At 38.3% G+C, this 27,627-nt stretch overlaps 1 protein-coding gene across 2 annotated transcripts in view; it reads left to right on the top strand.

Moving 5' to 3' along the window:
- Positions 1-27,627, top strand: part of Trpm (transient receptor potential cation channel, subfamily M) — an 819,353-nt gene that overhangs the window by 769,580 nt on the left and 22,146 nt on the right. For both annotated transcript variants that reach the window (XM_067146725.2, XM_067146726.2), the window contains 2 exons: positions 2,593-2,784; positions 4,632-4,789. In XM_067146725.2, coding sequence (XP_067002826.1) covers positions 2,593-2,784; positions 4,632-4,789 — 350 coding nt within the window. The remainder of the gene's footprint in view (positions 1-2,592; positions 2,785-4,631; positions 4,790-27,627) is intronic.

Genomic DNA, 27,627 nt, shown 5'->3' with positions numbered 1-27,627 from the left:
TGGTAAAGTATTCACTGGCATCTTGGAAAGGAGGGTGCGATCAGTCGTTGAGAGGAAGTTGGATGAAAACCAGTGTGGGTTCAGACCACAGAGAGGCTGTCAGGATCAGATTTTCAGTATGCACCAGGTAATTGAAAAATGCTACGAGAGGAATAGGCAGTTGTGTTTATGTTTCGTAGATCTAGAGAAAGCATATGACAGGGAACAGAGGGAAAAGATGTTCACTATACTGGGGGACTATGGAATTAAAGGTAGATTATTAAAATCAATCAAAGGCATTTATGTTGACAATTGGGCTTCATTGAGAATTGATGGTAGAATAAGTTCTTGGTTCACGGCACTTACAGGGGTTAGACAAGGCTGTAATCTTTAACCTTTGCTGTTCGTAGTTTACACTTGCAGGAACAGTGCAGCAAGCAAGAATTCAAGAATGGCGCGTCAGAAGTCAACATACGAGGATCAGTCAATGGATGACCCCAAAAGAGGAACTCCCTCCTGGCCATGTCACAGACTGGGTGAATTGGAGAGCACTGAACAGACTGCGCTCTGGTGTTACGCGGTGCAGGGTAAACCAGAAGAAATGGGATTTCGAAGTGGACAGTACCTTGTGTGTATGTGGAGAAGAGCAGACCACAGCCCATTTGCTGCAATGCAGTTCATGCCCATTCAGCTGCACAACAGAAGACCTGGTTAAAGCAAAGCCAAATGCACTTGGTGTTGCAAGGTTTTGGGCTCACATAGTTTAATGTGGCTCTTCGCCATTGGAGTATTTATATTATGTTTTATGTTTTTCCTTATCTTTAATTTTAAACTTATGTATGCTTCTGACACGATATAAATAAATAAATCTGCTGAAAGGTATAAAATGGCAGGGAGGGATTCAGTTAAGTAGAAATGTAGTAAGCAGTTTGGCCTATGCTGACGACTTGGTCTTAATGGCAGACTGTGCTGAAAGCCTGCAGTCTAATATCTTGGAACTTGAAAATAGGTGCAATGAGTATGGTATGAAAATTAGCCTTTTGAAGACTAAATTGATGTCAGTAGGTAAGAAATTCAACAGAATTGAATGTCAGATTGGTGATACAAAGCTAGAACAGGTCGATAATTTCAAGTATTTAGGTTGTGTGTTCTCTCAGGATGGTAACATAGTAAGTGAGATTGAATCAATGTGTAGTAAAGCTAATGCAGTGAGCTCGCAGTTGCGATCAGCAGTATTCTGTAAGAAGGAAGTCAGCTCCCAGATGAAACTATCTTTACGCCGGTTTGTTTTCAGACCAACTTTGCTTTACGGGAGCGAAAGCTGGGTGGACTCAGGATATCTTATTCATAAGTTAGAAGTAACAGACATGAAAGTAGAAAAAATGATTGCTGGTACAAACAGTTGGGAACAATGGCAGGAGGGTACTCGGAATGAGGAGATAAAGGCTAATTTAGGAATGAACTTGAAGGGTGAAGCTGTATGCATAAACCGGCTTCGGTGGTGGGGTTATGTGAGGCGAATGGAGGAGGATAGGTTACCTACGAGAATAATGGACTCTGCTATGGAGGGTAAGAGAAGTAGAGGGAGACCAAGACGATGATGGTTAGACTCGGTTTCTAACGATTTAAAGATAAGAGGTATAGAACTAAATGAGGCCACAACACTATACTGCTAATAATAAGAGTTGGCGTCTGACAGTAAGGTTGGAGGGAGGAGCACTGCACGTGCCATTTCACGATGTTGCCATATTCCAGCATTCCTTTCTACATGCTCTTACCCCTCGCTTCCGGCTCACTTGTTCCCTCCTTCATTCTGACCGCTGTGATCTGTTGTAGACTACCTGGCCAGGCGGTGTCATCCCATTTGCGATCACTCTTATACAAACAATCAGGTTCTTATCAGTGACAGTGACAGGTTTGGCAACTCCCAGCAAGACGAGCTGTCCTGAAGTGTTATCTCCATGGCAACCGCAGTCGCCCCACTCTCGTTTCCATGGCAACCACACAGCCACTCCCTTTATCCCGCCTCGACAGGCAGTAAACGGACCTCCCTCTAAGAAATGCCAGACGCCAACTCTTATTATTAGCAGTATAGTTGCAAATCGTGGATTGTGGCGACGTTTAGTAAATTCTCAGAGGCTTGCAGACTGAACGCTGAAAGGCATAACAGTCTATAATGATAATATATGTAATGTATGTATGTATGTATATTTACTACAACCCCAAATAAAAAATATTTAATGAAATTCAAAAACAATGTGTCTTATATACCCTAATGCAGAATTAAACAAGGAAAATCCTGGTATAAGTCTCTTTGCAATAGGCCTATCGGTTTGTCTGTAATTAAAGCCTAAACTCGACTGTTCATAATAAAAAATCTGACAGCAAATACTAATATTTCCTGAATTTTCCTCCTTTATGATGACAAACTTCATAAAAATCAGTATTCATTTACAAACCAGCCAGCTGTTCCATTTTCCAACGATATTTGCACATGAATTTTTTTAATCTTTTTTTTTTTTTTTACAGTGCACATTCACCTTAAATTTTATTCTCCAGTTTTTGAGAAAAATTAATTTAAATGTTTCCAATACTGTTGTATTTTATTTTCAGGCTCTGATCTCACACGAGGGTGGACCCATGAAGGACACTGTTGTTCAAGAAAATGGTAGTGTCATGGTAGAAGGAGAATCTTACACCCAGCTATTTCCATTATACGATATCAAAGCTCACCGCCCGCTCCGACTGAGGAAGAAGTTTTACGAGTTTTTCACAGCTCCAATAACAAAGTTTTGGGCACATTCAGTAAGTATAGACTTCCTTGCACCCTCGTACTTTCACTGGAACTGAACATCTTCTTCTTTTTTGTTTGGACTTGACTCTTAATCCTACTTCCATTCACCCAAGATGATAAATGAACAGTTCCTTCTGTTGTACTGTCAATACATTCAGACATCTTCATTTTGCCAACAAGCACTCAGTCTTCAAGCCTTGGTGAATTAACTAAATGTCCCCACAATCCTCTAATTTCAACTAGCTCTGTGAACTCGTTTAGTTCCTCACCTCTGTAGCATAACGGTTACCACTATCAGCTGTCGTCCTTGGAAGCCCAGGTTCGATTTCCGGTACTGCCAGGGATTTAAGAATGGCAGGAGGGCTGCTGTGCTCACTGCCTGAAAAAAGATCCACCACCTCAGATTGAATTTGTCCAGCTTCTTGGCTAAATGGCCACGGTAGTGCTCTTCAGTTCTCGGGTTTGATTCCCGACTGGGTCGGAGGTTTTAATGCCCTGCACCTCGCACACAACACTATCCTCCACTACAATAACACATGTCACCCACCCTTGTTGGAGGGCCTGCTGTCACATGGATGCTCAGCCTAGCACCTCGCTGCTGACTAAAGCCATGCTGTTCACCTCAGCTTGTGCTCAAGTCCCTCTGTAGCAGTCCTGCTCTCATGCTGCTGGCAGCTTTCATTTGTAGTCCAAAATTCATCATGTGAAGATGTTCTCATCTGCTGAGAGTTTACTTACTTGTTCCGCATTCTTTTGCCACTTTACTCCCTAGTTAATCCTGTTTGAATGTTCCGCATGCTGCTGCTTCCAAATTGCATTTCTTTCAATGACAGCTGACATAAACATTTGTTTAAAATTTTCACCTATAGCACAAACGAAACAGCACAACACAAGACCAAATGAGTTTCAGATAGCTATAGTGTGATCACAGAATATCTGTGCGGATTGCAGAGAGAGGAGAGGGAGAATGGGTGGCCTTGAAAGAACCAATCACAGTCCAAGTTACAGGATAGCCAGCGATGTGCCAGGCTTCAAAAACAAACTTGTTTAAGACCATTGATGTGGCGAGGATAGCAGCCAGCAGCACAGAGAAAAGCTGGATTTCAGGGTAAAGGCACTGATGGAGATCTATTGGTTTGTTTTTTTCATCATCACCTGACAAACAGTGAGGCCTGGTGATGTGCCAGGATAGATAGACTCGAGACTGAGTTGAACCAAGGCCCTCATCTCTTTCTATGGTCAAGTCTCGCAGGTAACTAGTCTCACACTATTCATCTCATCCCATCACCAAAGCTGGTTTATGCATGTAGCTTCATTCAATGTGTTCTTTCCTACCTTTCCTCATTCTGACTATCCTCCTGGCATTGTTTCCACCTGTTATTTCCATGTCCGTTACTTTCAAATTATGAACGAGGTATCCTAAGTTCGCTCAGCTTGTGCTCAAGTCCCTCTGAAAGCAGATCAGTGTAAAGATAGTTCCTGATATAGATGTTGATTCCCATAGGGAACCTGAAATATTTGTCCCGAATTGGTAAGTTTATAATACCAACATAGTTGGTCCATTATTGGACACGGCCTCCGTGGTATGCACTAGCCTTGTGTTGTGGTAGGTGTGCTATTTACCATCTGATGAGCCCACTCTGGGGCAAAATGCTGGCAACCAGGAATTAGTTAGCAGGAAAATTTATAATGTCCAATAACAGAACAGCTATACTGGTATTTCCTTACAGAATAACATTGATCATAACTGCTGCACCTTGATTCAATTTCACTTACTGTTCTACCATCCTGGGAGAATACATGTCCTAAATATTTGAAATGATCTGCCTATTCCACTTTTGTCTTCTTGTACTTTCAGATGGCCTACGTCCTGTTCCTCATCATCTTCACGTACGTTGTTTTGGTTCGGATGGAGCCCAGCCCTTCATGGCAAGAACTTTACGTTATTGCTTACATCATCACTCTTACGTTTGAGAAGGTCCGAGAAATTGTTTCGTCTGAACCAGTAGCCATCAGGTAATATAATTATGACATGTTGTTACCCAACAAACTATTGATCAATTAATGAAATAAAATTCTTTGCAAGCTTAAAATGTAATTAAAGCTTTCTTGGAAGTTGCTTCAAAGATTTCCCATTTAGAACGTATCACCTCTACTCGATAAGTGCAGTCATTTCCAAAGTGTGCTCCCTGCCGAGGAAATTGTCGGGTGCCTTCTCAGAGGTTAGAAATGATAATATTACTATATCCATGTAGGCTTCGTATTTTATAGTTCATAAATGAGTTTCTGCAGCTGGGCTGCTCTTGGGCAACAGCTACGAGGTTTGTCCGGAAAATACGTATAAAAGTTGAATAATAACTTTATTTGACAATTATTCAGGTATTACAATATGGTCTCCTTCAAAGTACTCTCCCTGAGACAAGATGCACTTCTGCCAACGCCGTTTCCACTGTTGATAACATTGTTGAAAGTCTTTAGTTGTGATGCTGTTCAGTTGCCGTGTCGTTTCTCCCTTGATGGCTTCCACATCACCCAAGTGCCGCCCCCGAAGCACCATTTTGCATTTCGGGAACAGGAAGAAGTCACAAGGGGCTAAATCGGGTGAATAAGGCAGGTGGTCTGTCACGGTGATTGAGCTTCGGGCCAAAAACTCACGCACAACGAGCGACGTGTGAGCGGGCGCATTGTCGTGATGAAGGATCCACCTGCCCCCTTGTGCCAAATCTGGTCGAACTCGGGCCACACGAGCTCTGAGACTTGATGTTGATGTGCTGTTCCTCAATCAGAGAGAGCTCCATACCGACGGCAGGTGAAAACGGGTAACTTTCAACAAGCAGCCGCACACTGCTACTGACACGCAGAGCTCTCTGACTCGAACTGAGCGTTGAGAAGATTGGCGACAACAGCAGTGCCACCTGGCGGCGCCTCCACGATACGTGATACGTCACCCCGATGGATTTATATGTATTTTCCGGACAAACCTTGTATGTCCAGCAGAGTGCAAGTTAGCAACATCTGTCTCCTTTCTGTGCATGCTGTCAAACTCTTTCCAGAACGTACATCTGCAACACAAGCTGTGACAGAAAAAGAAAACTAGAGAAGTTATGCTCATGGGTTGTAAGATCATGACAGTTGATAAACTCATGTGCCATTCAGTAGTACATTGAGCATTATGAAAAATTATGAACATACAAGTTTGATAGATCTGTTACAGCCAACAAATCCCTTCAGATAAACAACTTAATGTTGAAAACAACCTAGGGATTTTAGGTAAATGAAATATAATAAAGTATGGGAAGATATTATTTATTTATTCCTAAAAATTACAATCCTTTTCTTAATCATCGTTATCTGGTCAATTAGATTAGCAGTTTGCCTTTTTCTACTACTATGAGTGCTAATGTGATAAGTTAATTTGGTTAGGATTTGAATCAAAAAGAAAACGAGTAAAGAAACAAGCGATTTTAGGGTGTTTTTTTCCATTTTCCAGAACTGCACTTAGGCCGGAAGAGATTTTTCAAAATTTGTTGTTTTAGTTTCATCCAGAACTCATAATCTGAATCATTTAAGAGCCCTTTAGCCCTTCAATGTTCAGCACAATTGAGGAAATTCCTTAATTTTACGTTTTTCATAGTATGGGGACCCCACTTTGCTCAGAAATGTTTTCAGTAATGCAATTTACATACTGATGTATTTGTTATATTTCAATAGTTTTTAAATATTTGGAGTCAGGTTCTGCACATTGCTTTTGAAGTGATCATCTGAGATGCAAGAACAGATTTGACATTTACATAATTTCAGTCTAGAAAACAACTGTTCACCCAGGTACAGGCCAGTCTGGAAAAGTTTTCGTGGAAGTTGAGAAGATTTTTCTTGAATTTGCCCATGCCTTTGAACTATTGATAAAGCTTCAAGTAAACTGATGCAGATGCAGTATGCCTTCTGCCAGTGTGTGGGAGAAACCTGGTGTGGAGGAGGAAGTGTAAAGAGGTGATGAGATGTCACATATGCAGCAGAGACCTGGACAAAAAAAGATAGAAGAATATCAATCAATACTGATCTGCATTTAGGGCAGTCGCCCGGGTGGCAGATTCCCTATCTGTTGCTTTCCTAGCCTTTTCCGAAATGATTTCAAAGAAATTGGAAATTTATTGAACATCTCCCTTGGTATGTTATTCCAATCCCTAACTCCCCTTCCTATAAATGAATATTTTCCCCAGTTTGTCCTCTTGAATTCCAACTTTATCTTCATATTGTGATCTTTCCTACTTTTATAGACGCCATTCAAACCTATTCGTCTACTAATGTCATTCCACGCCATCTCTCCGCTGACAGCTCGGAACATACCACTTAGTCGAGCAGCTCTTCTTCTTTCTCTCAATTCTTCCCAACCCAAACATTGCAACATTTTTGTAACGCTACTCTTTTGTCGGAAATCACCCAGGACAAATCGAGCTGCTTTTCTTTGGATTTTTTCCAGTTCTTGAATCAGGTAATCCTGGTGAGGGTCCCATACACTGGAACCATACTCTAGTTGGGGTCTTACCAGAGACTTATATGCACTCTCCTTTACATCCTTACTACAACCCCTAAACACCCTCATAACCATGTGCAGAGATCGGTACCCTTTATTTACAATCCCATTTATGTGATTACCCCAGTGAAGATCTTTCCTTATATTAACACCTAGATACTTACAATGATCCCCAAAAGGAACTTTCACCCCATCAACGCAGTAATTAAAACTGAGAGGACTTTTCCTATTTGTGAAACTCACAACCCGACTTTTAGCCCCGTTTATCAACATACCATTGCCTGCTGTCCATCTCACAATATTTTCGAGGTCATGTTGCAGTTGCTCACAATCTTGTAACTTATTTATCACTCTATAGAGAATAACATCATCCGCAAAAAGCCTTACCTCCGATTCCACTCCTTTACTCATATCATTTATATATATAAGAAATCCAGGCCAGTGAAATGAAATTTTTAAGAGGAAAAAGAAGAAAGGACAGTGAGAAATGAGGACATCAGGAAGGAAATCAGAATGGAAAAGCTTTATGACAGAATGGACATGGTGTGGACATGTTAAGGGGATGAAAGAGGGAAGGATGCCGAAGCGGATGATGGAAACCCAGATAGAAGGAGGAAGGGAATGAATAGTACCGGATGTCCACACTTAAAGTTAGGCCTATGGTATTCAGCGTGGTACAACACGGGCTGTAATGATCGTAGGAGTGTGAAATTTTGTAGATATGCTAACTAAGCAATGCGCTTGTGAATTATGCCACAAATAATATTAGTTTCAACTTTTGCCACCACATGAAAATATGGCACTGTAAGCAGTCAGAACTTGCAATATTCCGTAACTTTGACGTCAAAATGTTCTTCCGGTAGAATTGTGTTGTGTCAGTTCCTTGGTTGTTGCTTGGTGACGCATGTTGATTCCTTTTTGTGAAGTGAATCTTCATTGTAACGTAAGAAAGTTGAACATAATGCTTATTGGGAAGAGAGACCATGCACTACCAGTGAAGTTGGCAGCAATAGCAACACTGCATTACACGAATATCATTGACAGAAACAGCAGAGAAGAGGTCCCATGACAAGTTGAAGAAAATGATTAAGAAATTTGAGGAAACAGGTGAATTACGTGTCACACCACGGAGAGGATGGTGGCCCATCCCTGTGGATGTTGTTGATGAAATTGCTGTAGCTGTAGCAGACCGTGCAGCTTATTCTCCCAATTCTGTAACCAGTGCTCGAGCTGTGTCACATGAATTATCACTACCCCAGTCAACAGTTCACAATATTTCGCTGTGGATTTTACACTGGTATCCGTACAAACTTCATACTGCTCACAGATTGAAACCTCAACATTTTGCACAACACCATGACTTTGCCCTTTGGTTTCTGGAAGTGGAACGGGAATATTCTCTGGACTGACGAGACACATTTTGCTCTGGAAGCTGCAGTGAATGAACAGAACTGTTGCATATAGGGTTCAACTCCTCCAAATGTTGTGCAGGAACAACTATTGCATTCATTTTATGTGACCATATGGTGTGGTTTTACAACTTCCTTCATTCTTGGTCCGTATTTCTTTGAGGTGATGACCCCTTGTGCGCCTGTTAGGAAAAACCCTGAGCTAATGCGTACTGTATACAGTAAAACCTTGATGCTAATAATAATAATAATAATAATAATAATAATAATAATAATAATAATACCTGGAAACAACAATAAGGAAAAGACAGCTGCGATTCTATGGACACATGGTCAGAATTAATCCAGCAAGGTTAAATAAACAAATTTTTAATGAAACATAATACTTGAAGAGCCAGGGGAGATATGCCAAGCAGATGAAGGAAGAACTCAAGAGGTTAGAAATAGCAGATGAAGAATGTCCTGATAGAGAGCAATTCAGGAAAAGACTTTCCAACATAAAAGTTCTTGTTGAAGAAAAGAAAGAGCACAGAGGGGGAAGATGGACTGATGAAAGAATGAAGGCACTGTGGAGAAAGAAGGTATGATAAGAAGGAAGTGAAGTGGTATTGGCGTGGTCCTAAGTTTGGCCAGTTCGCAAGAAAGAAAGAATAATAATAATAATGGTGTGTGGCCTCCGAACCCTAGTGCAGATCTTTCGAATTGTCGTGTGATAGGCGATCTGCGTGCTTATGAAAATGCAGCTCTACCTAAGTTTTATTACATGTAACTAATCTCATGATTAGACCCGTATTGAAATTCCCTATAAATGCTTACAATATAGTGATTATTTTAATCCACCTATTCAATACAAATTGGTTTTGTGTTGCTAGTTCATAATACTACAACACGAATTTACAGGGACATGTTTCGCTTTATTTACAAGCATCTTCAGCCTACATGATTGTCTTGAGGTTAAGACCTGTCATTTTTGGATTGTTATTACAAATTTTTTGCTTGGGTATAAATCTATGTTTAGTAATAATATGTAAGAAACATAAAAATTATGTACACATTAAAAGTATGACAATATGAATTACAATGTTGAATTGAAGTAGCCCTTAATTCTAAAATACATTGACGTCCAAAACATAGTAACTACAATTTAAAAATTTATACATCAGTTCCTCAAAAAGCATTATAAGTTTCAGAGTAACTCCTCAATTAAAAATTCTAGTGAATTTTGCAAAAGATTAAAAAACTTCAACTTACAACCCCACCACAGGATGAGCTCTTTTGATATTACCAATATGTATTCAAACATCCTCATTAAAGAGACGGTTGAAATTATTAACTTAAACCTTTCCAAACATAGTAACTTAAGTAACCTAGAAATAGATTAATTTATTAAATTACTTAAATTTGTACTAAATAATAACTATTTCACTTTTAACAATAAAATCTACCACCAGTTGAGTTTAGCCATGGGTGACCCCAGCTCAGGAATATTAGCAGATATTTATATGGACAACATAGAACATAAATTAATTAAACCAAATATAGAAGGAATCTGTCTTTGGCTAAGATTTGTTGATGATACATTTGTAATAACAGACAACCAAAAAAATAACAGCGAAAAAATCTTAGAATTTTTAAATAGCATTGATAAATACATAAAATTTACCAAAGAAGACGAGAATGACAACTCATTGAATTATGTGGACGTTACTGTAAAATGCTTAAATTATAAATTCGATTATCAAATATACAGAAAACCGACACACACATCAATAACAATAAGAAATGATTCACTCCACCCGAAATCCCATAAACAAGCAACCTTTTCCAGTATGATCTACAGAGCTCATAAAATACCCTTATCACCCGCGAATTTCAAGAAAGAAATAAATTTTGTAAAAGAACTAGCACTTGTCAACGGATATAAAACAGAGATAGTGAACCAAATCATCAACAAAGTAAAGCTCAAATTAGCCACAAATCTCGCACTGGAAAAGACCAAAAAATCAAAATACGCAACCTTTACTTACACCAGTTCAACGATTCACCAAATAGCAAACCCACTCAAAAAGCGGGATATGCAAGTAGCCTTTAAAACACATAACACTAATAAAAACTTATTTTTTAATCATAACACAGTAAATTCCCACAATAACAAATTTCAAAGTTCCAGAATGTATAGACTAACATGCACACAGTGTAAATCTTCATATGTTGGCCAAACTGGCCGCAGCTTCCTAACCAGGTACATGGAACACTTTAACGCCTTAAAGCATAATAAATACTCCGCAATGAGTAATCATATGAAAGAAACCGGCCATCATTATACCTCAATAGACAAAGACCTTACAATAATCAAAAGGATCGAAAAGGGGAAGCTAATGACAGAGTTTGAAAACATATATATTTATTTGGATCAATATTTTAATAAAGAAAAAAATTGAAGCCGAAATAAAAAGCCCATTAATAGAACAGTTGCCAACATTGTTACAAACTTTCAAATCAGATAAAAGCAAATTCTTTAGAATATTGAATCTAAAAACAGTCACAACAGAAACTATTTCGACAACAAATCCCCCTCTACATAACACGCCAAAGCTTAACGTCCCGCCCGCATAATCGTCCCCTACCCCCACCTCGACAACAGATAAGAACTCCCCACCACATGGTACGCCAATAGCAAACACCCCGCCTAACATCTATCCCCATCAACCCCCTACTTGCCCCTCACAACAGCCCCTCCACACGTACAACACAAGGAGTAGAACCACAACAGACATTAGTCACAATAATGTAAGAAAGACCACAAGACTTTGTAGCAGCAGTCAAAGGGGTAAGTGAAAAAATAAAATATAACATCAAACTCACATTACAAGCACAACACATAACAGTATTCAAATTAATTTCCATTTGTTCCAGATGCTTCACTCATTCTATTACCTCGAAAGAAACATAAACAGCTAATCAAGATTTGGATAGAAGCCTTCCCTTTTAACTACAACTACATTAATACAATCTGCTACTAATGGATATTCAAGTCGCAATAAACAAGAACTAATTATTCTAATACTTTCACTGATCAAATCACCAAACTGCAGCAAGCCTCGAAAATTGTAGAAGCTGGTCTCCAACAGTTCCAAGATCTTAATTTTTAGAATATCATTTCGACTCAAATTACACATGGAGTCAAATCATAGTTGTTTTTAAATAATTGCATTGGAGATCACAATTATTGATCAAATTCTCAACATTGGAAGTTACTGTGTTCCAGAAATCAATGGATTTTAGAAAAAAATGGCTCCTATATTTTAACCTTCAATTTATATTTATGACTCAAATTTAAGCCATATTACAGTTGATTTGATCAACCAGAGCATTATGTAAACAATTTTAGCCAAATTTTCAAATTAGAGTTGCTATGTTTTGGACGTCAATGTATTTTAGAATTAACGGTTACTTCAATTCAACATTGTAATTCATATTGTCATACTTTTAATGTGTACATAATTTTTATGTTTTTTTTACATATTATTACAAAACATAGATTTATACCCAAGCAAAAAAATTGTAAAAACAATCCAAAAATGACAGGTCTTAACCTCGAGACAATCATGTAGGCTGAAGATGCTAGTAAATAAAGTGAAACATATCCCTGTAAATTCGTGTTGTGGTATTATGAACTAGCAACACAAAACCAATTTGTATTGAATAGGTGGATTAAAATAATCACTATATTGTAAGTATTTCTACCTAAGTTGGTGCACACATGCGGCGCCCGATCTGTCGGAATTAACCAATGAAAGTTAAAATCCCCGACCCGATTGTGATCCCTCGAACTGTAGGCCAACATGTGCTAACCATTTAGCCATGGAGCTGGATGTGCTCATTCTATACATAACGGTGTCAAAATATTGCAATCATGATATATGTGATGAAAATAAAAAGTGTGACTTTTACGCCGTTTTATTTCACTTACCCTTACATCTTGTAGTAATTGGAAAACTTTCTAGGTCAGTTCTCGTATTGCTAATTAATGATATACATGGATGTTACAATAAAATGAGGTATATTTTAGGTTCCACCTTGTTAAGCAAATTACATCACAACATGTTTACATGTGGTATCAGTTTCGACACTATATCTGTGTCATCATCAGCCGATTGGTCCAAAAGTGCAAGACATAAGAGTCACAGCTCAATATATACACACATAACAAGAAAAATAGAAAGTGTTTTACTTAAAAATAAGTTTCTCTATGATAAGAGTCCACATTAAAGTTAAAACTTATTCACCATAATATAACACATTTGACTAAGACGTTGTAAGTCTTTTTTAAATCTTGATGTGTGGAGGAACACATATATTGATGCTAAGTCTTGACAAAGCATATGTTTAAAACATTAAGCTGACACGTTAAAAAACTTAAAAATAGTTGTGCTTATTTGTCTGGTTGTGACAAAAATAAAAATTAATCATTAATGTGATATGAAGTGCAGTTGACATTCAACAGCAGAACTTTGTGGAGGTGGAAAGATATACATGTGGAGGTTCTTCATTTTCTAGACCAAGTTTCTCAGTTCGATGCAGAGCCGGAGTAAACTAATGTTTCCTGTTTTTTATATTTTATTTTATTTTATGTGCTCGTTGATTCATTGTTCTTCCTTGGAATGGCATTTTGTTAGAGGAGCAGCTGCCTATGAAGGATATTTGAAAACAGAATTCCAACATACACGATGTTTAACCCATGATTATACTAAATTCCTTAAAAAAAATAGTATCATCCAACCTCACTTCTTTCCACATGAGATATTCAAGCTATGGATGACTGACAACATACCTCAGTTCCGGTTTTGTTGCTGCCAAACATATAACACAGGTAATAAAAAGCACCTTTGGATGAACATACTTTTTACAAACTTTATTAACCTAATGATTCATCCAATAATTGATGAAGATTCAGTATTTGCTTTGGACAGTTTTAGTTAAATGAGAGATTATTGTTTTTATATACATCGAGTTGAGCCTCTATGGACTGCGTGCTAACAACCAACTTCATTTTAGTGTCTAGGTCTTGTTCTTGTTCCGGCTTTGACTTCCTGCCAGTATCTTCTGAGCCCAGGTGACGAATGCCTGTTTATGCTCTTCAGAGAAAGGTCCTTGATAGCTGTTCACCAATCTTCTGAATGCATTCCTGTCAGGAATTTCATGGTCTGAAATACCAATTTGCCTCAGATCTTTTTTGCATTCCTGGAACCATCTTGGCCTTGTTGTCTTGATTGAATAATTATTATTGTATTCATGTTACAAATTTTAGTTTTATTCAATATACACATTTTAAACCCATGTAACACAGCATCTGAAGACAAACTTTTTTACAAAAAAAATTAGAATAAAATAATTTTGTATAGTATTAAGTTTAAATGTTTACTCAAACAAGGGCTTGACCTTAAGATTGTCAATAGGCTGAAGATGCCCAAAAAAGGGGCAAAAGATGTACCTGAAAGGTGTATATAATTCATGTAGAATTTAATCACTACAAACTGTGAATTGTATTGAATTGGTGGATACAGCAAATTTTATTCTTGAAAGAATTTTACTTGGAAGCTTGGGAAGCAAAGTCATTGTGAAAGACCAGAGATGAAACCTGATACGCCGTACAGAGATTGCACAAAATAGCATCAAAGGCAGGCCCTAGGTATGGTATGAAAAAACCCAGGTCATGGAAAATCTACATTAATGTAGCAAAAATACTCTGTTAGAGATGGAAAACGGCACAATCTCACAGGTGTCCTCTTTCAAATACCTCAGAGAAATCATACTACCATCGGGACTAGGCAGTAGGGCCCACAGAGAAATAGCCACTAAACTACATAAGGCGTACAGATTAACACGGAATTACTACAACAAGAAAGCCATATTGCATAATGCAAAATTACGACATTACAAGACAGTTGTTTTGCTGGAAGCTTTATCCACCTCAGAAACCATATCCCTTGGAGGTCATTCTAAAATTATAGAAGTTGAAAAGCAAGAAAGGAAAATTCTTTGGAAAATCTATGGTCCCACAAGAGAAAATGGAATGTGGATTAACCCTTGAACGCCCAAAATTTTTATTTTTTGAAATGTTCAATTTTTCTTAATAAACATTCTTAGGATAGGATGTTATTCAAGGAAGATCCATTATTTTGAAGCAAACATGTTTAGTTTCAGAAATATAGGGTGTTGCATATATGCAATGCTAGGCGCTTAAGTAGTAGTCTGCAAGGTACCAACACATATGTTGTTTTCTTCGAGAAAATAATGAAAATAAGAGGACAGTGAGCGTGGAGAAGAAGATATAAGTTATTGTTGAGTTGATTAATTACTAGGAGACAAAATAAAATAGTTTATATATAATAAAACATTATTTACAGTACCTATTATATATATGGTAATCAAAATAAATATATTTATTGGAAAATTATATTTAAAACTAACAGGGTATTCAGAGTTGTTCAGTTTACTGGTGTGATCTTTTGCTGTGGGTTTCTCTGAAGACTCAGTGATCTGTATGTCCCTTTGTGTGGAACAGAATGAAGCAACTTAGGGTACGATCACGGTCACAAACATTAGACGAGCAGCCTAAGGGCAAGCTCCGGTCTTGACCACTCAGTTGAGATCAGGCCGTTGTTGCTGTACAATGTCAGGCGAGTTGGCAGTTATTGAGATTGCGCTGCATGATGGTGAAAGGAGGACATGTTGGATACATCCAAGTTTAATTAATATGAAAAATGAAGGGGAAGATTAAACTCTCTTTCCTCATTTGATGGGCAATGAAAGTAAATTTTTACAGTACTTTAGAATGAACATAGGTACCTTCAAAAGCTTTTTAAATTCACCAGATGGACTTGTATTTTGGCAATATGATAAGATCTGACACTTTCAGATGGATAAGCTTACTCATCTTCAAGCTTTAAATGAACTGCAATGTCCTTTTTGCAACATTGTCGCTGTAACGTGATGAACTAATGTCATACAACATGGGCTTGCTCCTTACCAGTTCAATCAATGCCTCATCTGAAAAGGATATAAAAATTCATGTGTTATTCTCTATTAATGTAACTTCATATTTGTATTTTAACTGCATAGAAAATCTGAATTTCAAGTGTATACAAATGATGTATTCTTAATTTGTACGTAGTCTCAGTTCATTTTTTAAAAATTTGTGTACTAATGGTTAGTCACAGCCTTTTGAAATGCAGTAATTTGTAAGTACAATAGATACATTAAATACGTGAGATATGTTGTACTACTTACCTTTCTCAAAATCCCACACAGAACAACTCTTACTTTTGCTCATGTTATCATGAAGCAAAAAGTCGCGGATAAAGTGGATTCAAGCTGCCACTTCTTTAAAAATCTAGAAAAGTACCAAACTTCAAAGTGATACCACACTAGCGCGCGATTGAAGGCTGGGGTGGGGACGGTACTACTGTACGCTGCTTGCACGCTCCGGTCAAATATTCTTTGGGAAGATCGTTGCTTGCTCGTGACCATACTGTGATCGCTAGTGTGTACAGTTCCCATCAAATCAGTTCAATAATATCTGACTGGACCACGACCGTGGCGTGAGCGTACCGTGATCGTACCCATAGTGTGAATCAACCCTTATGCAGAGCCCAACGTCACACTTTACACATGCTGTACGGATTATGCTAGAGCATTTCTCATATGCACACCGTCTTCTTTTATTGTCTGGGATATACATCACAAGGTGGTCTCACCCATCGTACCATACAACTCCATGTAGGCGACCTTCCCCCGCTTGGGAGAGCTCCCCTGGGCTCCGTGCCGTACGATTTGACATAGTATTGCACCACTTCCCGCTCTAACTGGAGTTGCGTCATTTTAGGTCGTGACATGTTGCCGAGGTACCAAGCATTTTGCAGGCTGACGTCTAAAATCTGGGAAAGAATTGCCCAGCACCACTTTTTGCTCCTAATCGCCGCACGGAATCTGTTGACGTTCTCGTCCATGAGATCTGTTCCGCCCATAAATGTATTATAAATTCCAAATAGTGCAGGGCGTCCTACTATGATGACTTTCTTATCTGTCCTGGAAAACCTCTTGACCAGATCTAGTGGGAAGACAGGGTGAACTATAGAAGCAACATTGGTACATGAGGAAGTGATTTGACAACGGATCCGCCTAGCTTTGTGAATATGCAACGCTGGGAATATGTGGATCTCACTCGCCCACGAGTTATTAATTGTAAAAGGAATTGTGCTACATTCAAACTCTGATGAATTTACTTCCTGGATTTCCTAAAAGAGGTTAATTATTTCTAAATCATAAAATTATGTGGCGAATCTTACGTCTTACGGTATGCCATTGTGATAGCTGGAACACACAGCGAACTTCAAACATACACCTCGTCAACAATCAAGCGGTGACTGTTGATTATTATTATTATTATTATTATTATTATTATTATTATTATTATTATTATTATTATTATTATTATTATTATTATTATTATTATTATTATTATTATTATTATTATTATTATTACACATTATGAGTCTCATTAAGTAGTAGTAGAGTAGTAGAGTAAACTGACCGAGTTTGAAAACGCTTACATTTTTCTAGACCAGCATTATAACAATAATAGTAATCTAAACGATGTTCTTGACACAAATAGCCCATTAATTGAACAAATCCCCAAATTACTCACAGTCTTCAAAATAAATACAAATAATTTCATGAAAATATTTAATTGTAAACACGTCAGCAATTTCCCTAACGCAATAGTAGCCACTCCCAAGTCACCGATTCACGCCACACCCCCTCCGCCTGCTTCTAATGTCCTCGATGCTCCGCCTACCTCCCCTCTCCAGATTCATTCTCTGCCTTCACAGACACACCCCTACAATACACGTAGCAGTAGAATAACAACTGCCAGATCGTCTCAAACAACCAACAAGGCTAGTCACCTCTCTGTCAACACTAGGGGTGAGCGTTGTTAAACTTCCACTCATTAATAGAATGTTCTCTATGTTTCAAAACTTACATTTATTTTCTTACAACTTTCCGTTTTCAACACGCACTACATTGTGAATTCTCCGACATCTAAGGCTTTATTGAATACCCTATTTGTTGAATCTACACTAAACAGCTCATGACTACAATCTATTACAAAGATTATTCTAGAAGGAGACACAACACTTCTATACTGATGCTTCAAGCGCCTTTTGACCTTATTACACAACCACTTGGAGTCAACAACTCTACTGTATTTCTACGTACCTGATCCTCAGTCAACAACGCTCAAAGATTTATTTTGCGATATTTTAATTAATCCACGCTTCATTAACATTAAAGGATCTGTACAATCCAAATGTATGTCAGATCATTATGACTATGTCTCGTTCTACAAATAACTAATGTGTACTTTTTAGATGAACACTAGTATTCATTTCATGTACATAATAATACTATGACAAGTTCATTATTGAATTTTATTTGTATTTAAACATCACTTTCTCCACATACTAGATTTTATGACTGTTTTATCTTGCATTAAAGCATGTATTATACTTTAATGAGAAACCCAGTTCAGGGCCCAGACTTAGCTTTAGATTAAGTATGGCTGAAGATGCTTACAAAGTCTAAGCGAAACATGTCCCATTTTAACATATATGTAATATTTGTATCTTAAACTTAAAGATTGTAAAGTATTGGAATGGTGGTTTTTAAATAAATTTGTTTGAAACTTTTACAGACTGTTGATTAACCGACTCGTAACAAAACACAACATTTTCCATTACCAAATACGTGCACAATTTTAATTCTTTTACTGGAAAACAACTTCATATATTGAAAGAAAAGAGCACCGGCACGCTGTTGCATATACGCAACGCTAGGCGTTCATGGGTTAAGAGAGAACAGTGGACCTCTACTCATTAACTGATGGGTTCTCTGATGCCGTATGCAAGAGATGCCTGAAATTCTATGGCCGTATCTATAGAACGGACAGCAACAGACTCACCTAAAGATTATTTAAAGTAATCAACTGAATGGAGGTCAAAATAAACTGGCTAGAAGAAATTAAGGCGGACCCCCTATCATGGACGACATCAGTGTTTTCCCCAGAAATTTTTGCCAGCCGGTGGCAGGAATAAGGAGCCGGGTGGGGGAATACTACTTCAAAAATGAATGATAAAATTTCAGTCTACTCCCCTTAAGCATTAACAGTAATATCAGAGAGGTGAACATTAACTGCAAAATTGAATTATTTCACTCTTATCACGAACAAGACAAAATAATATATATCTTTTTCTACCATTACAGAATTGAAACTTACTTTTAGCATGACGCTTTACATGTTGATTCTTGTCTGCAGCTCTTACATACTTGAATTCTGTTGCATCAAATTGTTGGGTGGTCTGCTTCATACAAACCTCAAACAGTTTTTAACTCTCTTCAAAGCTGAAAATCCCCTTTCACCTTCAGCTGTGCTCACATGTGTGGACAGTCCAATAGCAGCTAGTCTTGCTAAATTTGGAAAATATTCCTTATGCTCACATGTTGTAGCACACTTAGGTCTTAACCTGATGTGGGACTCTCCTTGTAACAGACCATTCCAGTTTAGCACCACTGTAATTTATGCCTGGAGGGCTTCCTATCTTAGAGTAGAAATCAAGAAGCTTCATTCTGATCTTGACTGTTTGCATTAAACACTCTTGAAAAGCAGGAATTGATGGGCATATCTGGAAATCTGTGTTCTAGATGTTGGATAACTGTATTTATGTACTTGTCTTCAACATCGACATATGAATAAGTGATGTGGAAGTCTGATCATTCACCAGCAAGATGGTGATTGAGGCTTTGAAAATGATTTCCTGGAGTGTCTCAACTGTAAGATGCTCAGTTTTGTTGCTTGTAAGATTGGCTCAATTTCTGGCAAGTCAATACCTTGTGTCTGCCAAGCTCTAGACAATGTGCACAGAAGAGGTAAGATATCTGAAAGCATCATAATTGCAGCTAAGAAACTGTATGTCTTCATGCACTTGCTTAAGCGTTCAGCTGTAATGTGGAGCAACAACACTCACCATAGATTTTCTTAGGGACTGTACAGCAGAGTCATGAGGACACCTTCTAATATCACTGGCCATTTTTAGTTTAATTTAAGGGCTGTCCATCATATTCTCGATTTCAGTTAAAGCAGACGGAGGAATTTTGAAAAAGAAAGAGTCATCATAAAGTACTGTATCATTAAACTTCACTAAATGAGACACTTCTGCTGCTGCCTGGGCACTAACAAGTACCAATCTGTGGTTTATGCAGTGACGGTTTACTATCAGTCCATTTGTTTTTTCTCTTAGCAATGTTGCAACTCCCTTTTGCTTACCAGTCATGACAGCGGGCTTTATCAGATCCTTACTTACTTATTCAGCGCTACAGTCCTTGAAGAACCTGGGCCTTGTTGATCACTTGTCTCCTCCAGTCGTCTCTCCAAGCGGCCAGCCTTCTCCAGTTCCATATTCCTAGTCTTCTCAAGTCCGCCTCTACATCGTCCAGCCATTGTAATTTTGGTCGTCCCACTGAGCGGCTTCCCTCGGGCTTGGTGACTAACACAGCTGTTCCTCCATTCGTTGCACACTCATCAGATTCTAGACCTACCAAATCTAATTTCTGAAGCCATAACATCGAGTAACTCCTGCATTATTCTTTCTCAAGTATAATTAGCATTATCATGCTTTAAGTATGTACAACCCACAGTGTTTGAGCAATTTGCCATATAATGTAGTGTGTGGTAGTTCATCTTTTGCCAACCAATACATTGATCTTAGGGCTCCGAGAAAAGCATCTCTCTTTAAATTGTTTAAAATAGAAACTGATTTTTCTGTTTGCCCAAATCCAGTTTCTTTGACTGCATGTCTTTCACTTAAGTTTGAACAAGAATCGGTATGCAGCTTGCTTTGTTCATGGTCAACTAAACTCTTCTTTTGAAGTCACCCAAACCACTTCCTTCTTTGTCGGTTTCCTCAAGGAGCATTTTACACATGTGGAACATACCGTACACACAACTAACCACGTAAATTGCTGATGCCCGGTGTTTAGAAGAGTGTTTCCACTTCACCAGATAAGCCGGCCTCAGTAGTCTCATCTGGTGTTGAATTATTACTTTCTTAAAGAAACTTAGAACAGTAGATGTTTGACTAGATTTCCTGCTCATTTTGAAAACTCAAAATTTTATGTCAAGAACATGAAGAAATGAAACAGGCAGTTCAATTTAGGTCGTCCCGTCAGAAATTGAAAATAACACCAATACTTGTGATGAATTAGAAAGTGAAGCATAAGTGGAAAACATTAACAGTAGTTAAAATGTAATTAAATCGGAACTATAAATGTGTTAGCAGTAGTAAATGTTAACGAAACTAAAAGAACACCGAACAAGCAGATTTGCTTCGAAAACATCTAAGTTGGTGACACTGAACCGAACACTAATACATACTCTATCAATTCCTGTGTTTCATGTTACATCAAAATGGCTGCTATAGCAAATGCGTAATACCAAACACTGTATTAAAGTATTTGGTAATACCAAATATTTGTTAAAACGTTGTGATGAGCTAGTGATGGAGTGGAGTTGAGAAAGTCAGTCTCGAGTTGAGTTCTCTACCTGGAAATGGACAGTTCCGGAATCGAGTCCATAGGAATATGCGTCGTTATCTCTGACCGTTCGTAAAATTACACATACAGTAACAACGAAACTAGCGGGAGTGGAATCCTGATATGATAGCGCTTAATGGCTCCAAGACTATAATATGGTTCAGTATATGCGAAGTACATATATTTAAAATCAAGAATAAATTAATGAACACAACCCCAAACTCAGTTAATTCTTAATTTACGATAATCTCATTAAACATTACTGTGGTATTCACCTTACCACTTCATGAAATTAAGTACTGAAGGACTGAATGCCAGTAATTTCTCTGTAGCTGCTAGTGATACGGTTGCTTCGCTGAGTGTTCAGACGGTTGAGGAGCTGGCCTTCTGACCCCAACTTGGCAGGTTCGATCCTGACTCAGTCTGGTAGTATTTGAAGGTGCTCAAATACGTCAGCCTCGGTAGATTTACCAGCACATAAATGAACTCCTGTGGGACACAATTCCGGCACCTAGGCATCTCCAAAAACCGTCCAAAGTAGTTAGTGGGACGTAAAGACAACATGATTATTAGTAGTTTGTTAATGACTTCACCAAGTCGACTGAGAGGATGCCGGTACCAAGCATCACATTGGGATGCATGACTTAATAATGCTGCTGCAACAGACAATCCTCTCCAATTGTTTCGTAAATGCAATATTCTATATTGAGGGAATGTACCGCAATTAGAATTTCGTGTTTTAGAATGCTTCTAATACACCACAGTCACTATCTCGTTCTTATAATAGTCTCTAACGATCCTGGCCAACATTGTATGGTGTATTTCTTCTTTTTTTTTTTTTTTTTTTTTTTTTTTTTTACAAGTTGCTTTACGTCTCCCCAACACAGATAGTTCTTATGGCGACGATGGAACAGGGATGGGCTAGGAGTGGGAAGGAAGCGTGTGAAAATGGGAAACCACAGAAAACCATCTTCAGGGCTGCCGACAGTGGAGTTCGAACCCACTATCTCCTGAATACTGGATACTGGCCACACTTAAGCGACTGCAGCTATGGAGCTCGGTTTTCTTCCATTTGTATTGCATGGAATTTGTTACAATCTTTATTAATTGAAGTATTAACAGAGAATTTTGAACTTTTAGTGTTTAACTGCTCGTTCATAATTATCGTCGAGCTTGCCACTCCCTTGCTGTGGAGTGCCGTGCGGGTTTGTGACGTCATACGGAATCGAGCCGAGTGCTTGCATGCGATTCCACGCCGATCCAAGAGACGCTCACGCACAATGTAACACTTAAACTCCAATGTAATGGTGTCATTTAAATAAACAGTTTCACTGTATTTATATTTTAATTTGAAACAACCAGTGACTTAAATATGTGTTCACATTATGTAATTAGCACATATTTGGGTTATGTTAGCCGGGCGGCGCGCCCATTAAAGAGGTCATAGGGAGAACACTGGACATCTTAGAAGATCCTGGAGCCTTTAGTACAGTAGTAGCCAAGCACAAATTCATGGAGAAAACTAAAAAAAAATACTGGTAGGTACTGGTCCAAAGAACGCAAGATGCAGCACATTGCATTCATGAAGAGATTTTGGGAGGATAAGAAGGAGAAGTGCCTTGCTGGCGAGATGTAGTGTTTACAGTGCACTCTGTCTTCTGGTATGGGCTAGAGCAAATTTGTTACTTTCATTGACCTGTCTCAGTCTATTCCTTGGCTTTGACAATATGAAAGTGAATGAGGCATGAGTGATGCTAGTAATACCGTCGCTTATGCAGCCAGTCCCTGTTATGAAAGGTGCATGCATTTCAGTGGGCTTGGCAACGGTAATAGCAACGGCTGGCTCGGTGAGGAAAGCAACGGGAAACTACCTCACTCCTCATTTCCCTAATACGCCTCTACTGTGATGTCTAGGACTTTGGACAGTCAAAGTAGGGGACTGCCTGTAGGGGTGAAGTACAGTGGGGACTTTAAGGGCCCTGAGACCGCTACGGTAGCTGTGAAGGCCCTTCAGGAACTCTGAAAAGTGGTGGGCACGATTTTTTCTTGGTGATATTGGACAAAGGAGTAGCGTTACAAAAATGTTGTAACACTAGGGCTTGGAACACTTGGGAGTAGATGCTCGACTGAGCAGGATGTTCTGGAGAGATGGCATGGAGCTTTTAAAAGTAGGAAACAACATGACAACCAGGGAATGGATTTATATGTAAATACATATCTCTTTAGGAAGCTAAAATTAATTATATTTTGCATTATCTTTACGAATCATGACGTGTGAAGTTGAAAAATGGAGTTATCATTTTCCATATTTTTCCATATTTTCGAGTTTAGCACATATTTTCCATATTCTACGTCATTAAAATCAATATAGTCCATATTTCGTCTAAGAAGTATTAAGTTATATTAAATTAGCAGTCCTCAATAATGGAGAAATAAATTAAATATCTATATTCGAAAAATTGATATTTTAACTGGTGTGCAGGTCATTATCACGCCTGTCCAAGTCTGGGCTGATAAAATAAGCTGATAAGCAGTGGGAAGAAAGAGAGAGGTTGAGCCCGGAAGTGGTGGAGATCAGCCGGTCAGTACCGTGACTATCTGAATCACACTTACAGCACTGATAAGCTTGCATTACATAACATCGACTGTATCTGCGCCATAATTTCGTAACTAGGGAAATCTCATTCATCGATGATGTCTAGTGGTTTCTGGACTAGTTCGTAAATCGGGCATTCCCTTTGATTGCTCCATAATTCCATCTAGTTCACTACCAGTCATTCACAGTTTGAATTAGCAGTGAGACGGATCATAGTGTTCTTGTACGTTCAGTGTGTGCAGTTGTGTATTGATATTCATTGAAGACATTAACGTTGTTACAATATGCCTAAAGTAGCTCAGTCAACAAGTTTAAAATTGAAAAGTTACGTATCAGGATTTAAAAAAGATGGTTCATCAACTGACAGTAAGATATTATTTTGTAATTTGTGTCATTGTACAGTGACATCTACTCAAAGGTTCCTTGTGCAGCAGTACGTTTCAACCAGTAAACACCAGGCTAACAAATAACGAGAGCCCAAACAGAGACAGTTGTTTCTGATACAACCAGCTACTTCCAGTGTAACGTCCGAGTTAAACACCGATCTCTGCCGTGCTCTCATCTCTGCTGACATACCTCTCTTTAAACTGAAAAATCAGTGCTTCAGAGAATTCCTCAAGAAATATACTAAACGATCCATCCCGGATGAGTCAACGTTCAGAAAAACGTACTGTTCAGCCATATACGATGAAACTGTTCTGAAGATAAGGCAAGAGATTAAAGACGGTCCAATTTGCGTTTCCATTGATGAGACAACAGATAAAGAAGGCAGGTTAATTGACAACGTAATCATTGGTTTGTTAAGCGAAGATTATTGTAAACGGATTCTCTTACACTGTGATGTTCTAGAAAAGTGCGATAACAAAACTATAGCAAAACTGTTTAATGAGGCTATGGGTATCCTCTGGCCACAGGGTGTTAAGTATAATAAAGTGTTACTTTTTATTAGCGATACCGCATCTTATATGATAAAAGCCGGAGAAGCATTTTGTGTTGTATATTCTAAGATGACTCATTTAACATGTGCAGCACATGCCTTTCATCTTGTCGTAAAAGTGGTAAGAGGCAGTTACACCAAAGTAGATTTATTGAAAAAAGTTTTTCTCAAAGCCCACAGAAGAGTTCATCTTTTGAAAGAAATTTACCCAGAAATTCCATTGCTGCCCAATTCTAACTAGGTGGGGTACGTGGCTGCAAGCGGTTGAATATATAGACCATATTAAAAACGTTCTGCATGCCATGGACTCTGAAGATGCAGCCTCAATTGAAGCCGCGAAAACAGTTGTCTGCGGTACAAGTGTGAAAAATGACTAATGTTACATTCAGCATAATTTTTCATGCATCACAAAAACACTGAAAAGGCTCCAAAACTCGCATCTCTCACTTTCTGTAAGTTGTGCAATTGTGAATAAAACTGTGGAACAACTAAATCGTGGTACAGGTAAAGTTGCAGATGTAGCAAACATGAAGATGGCCACCGTACTTTCAAATAACCCTGGATATGAAGAAATGACAAAGGTTGCTGCAATGCTGTGTGGATATTTAAGTGTAAATGGATTTAACCCCAGCAGATAATGTGAAGTTGAATTATACCCCCATTACCTTATCCGATGTTGAACGCAGTTCCAGTCAGTATAAATCTGTCCTTAGAGATAATAGGAGAAAAATCACTTTCCAGCACTTAAAAGAACGTTTTGTAATCCTTTGTTTTGGTAACAGAGAATAAAAAATTGTGTGTTCTTCAAATATATTTAAATAAGTGCAACATTATGTTGCATGTAGATCTACTTTGTTTAGCTTCTTTGAACTTTGATATTAAATAGAAATGAATGTTCTGTGTGTAATTTTAAGTCCATATATAATTCCATATTTCAGTAAAAATAACTAAATATATATGTACATATTTCAATGATTATTAGTACATAAATCCGTTCCCTGATGATAACGATGTTAAAGAAAGGATTAGGTAAACAAGGGATAGGGAATCTGCTACCTGCCTTCTGACCCCAACTTCGATCCTGGCTCAAAGCTGCTCAAATACATCATCCTCGTGTCAATAGATTTTCTGGCATTACAGCGTGATACGAAAATTCTTACCAACTTCAAGAACCAACGACCATTACCAATGCTCAACTTTCCTCAAGTTTTTAACAAACACGCCATTTGACAATTAAATGGAAGGTGCTTTCTGATTTTTATATTTATTGTAATATCTTTCAATATCAAGAATCAATCACCTATGTCATAATCCTCAAATAATTGTCATGTTTTTAGACTCAAATCATCATCATCATCATCATCATCATCATCATCATCATCATCATCATCATCATCCTAAACCATCTCCAGTTTCCCGGTTGTGGTATATGAGCCTCCTCCATCTCATCCTGTCCTTCTACCATTCCTCCTCCACCAACTTGTCCCAATCCTGACCTCTCAGCAGTACATTGTTCTTAACTAAATCTATCCATTTCCTTCGTGGCCTTCCCACGAGTTGTCTTCCTTCTACTTTTCGGTCAAATTCCTTCCTTGCAGTTCTGTTTACTGGCATCTTCTTCATGTGACCAAACCATTTCAGTCTTGATATCTGAACCTTATTGAGGAGAGAATCATCTATTTCTACTTCTTCTCTAATTTTCTCATTCCTAATCTTGTCTTTCCTGGTTTTCTGGATCATAGTGCGTTTCAGCTGCCTGAAGTTTGGAATTGTCTCTCTTGGTCAGTGTTGTGGTTTCGAGACTGTATGTGAGAATTGGTGTATAATAGAACTTGTACAATGTCATTTTTCTTTTCATAGGTATTTGCTCATCCCAGAGCAGGTGTCTTACCTGGTGGTAAAATTGTGTTGCCTTATTGATTCGAGTGTTCACCTCATGTTTTGCTAGGTTGTAATTTGATAGAATACTACCCAAGTATTTGAAAACAGGAAAGCTGTCCAGTTGGGCTTCATATAACATGACTACTGGTTCTGCTCCTTCACCATACACTTTCATTACCACCGTCTTGGTCTTACTGATGTTCAACCCATATTTCTTAAACTCCTCATTCCAGCTTTGCATTCTCTCTCCCAATTCCTCTTCTGAGTCACTCCAGATCGCAACATCATCTGCAAATGTGAAGGCTTTGATATTTCCATGTTCTTTCCTTTTAATAGATTTCATTACTACATCCATCACAATAATAAATAGAAGTGGTGACAATGGGCTGCCCTACTGCACTCCTCTCTTTGTTTCAAACCAGTCCAACAAACCACATCCTACTTGAATACAACTTTTATCTCACTATACAACATTTTCACTTTGTCTATGAGGCTGTCTCGCACTTGAAGTTCTTTCATGCATTGCCAAATTCTTTCCCTAGGTACACTGTCGAAGGCTTTCTCAATGTCCAAAAATATTAGAAATAAAGTCTTGTTCTTCTCCCAGTATTTTTCCATTAGCATCCTTATTGCAAATATTTGGTCTGTAGCTGACCTTCCTGGTCTGAAACCATACTGCTCTTCTTCCAAAATTGGTTCAACAATATCTCTGATTCTGGTCTCTATTATTTTTTCCAATATTTTCAGGACATGAGACAGTAGTGCAATACCACGGTAATTAGTACATTTTCATCGGCTTCCTTTCTTGAACAGAGGTACAATGATGCCCATCTTCCAGTCCTCAGG

This window comes from Anabrus simplex, chromosome 5, assembly GCF_040414725.1.
Source record: "Anabrus simplex isolate iqAnaSimp1 chromosome 5, ASM4041472v1, whole genome shotgun sequence".
Lineage (NCBI taxonomy): Eukaryota > Metazoa > Arthropoda > Insecta > Orthoptera > Tettigoniidae > Anabrus > Anabrus simplex.
This window is presented reverse-complemented; position numbering and strand designations above follow the sequence as displayed.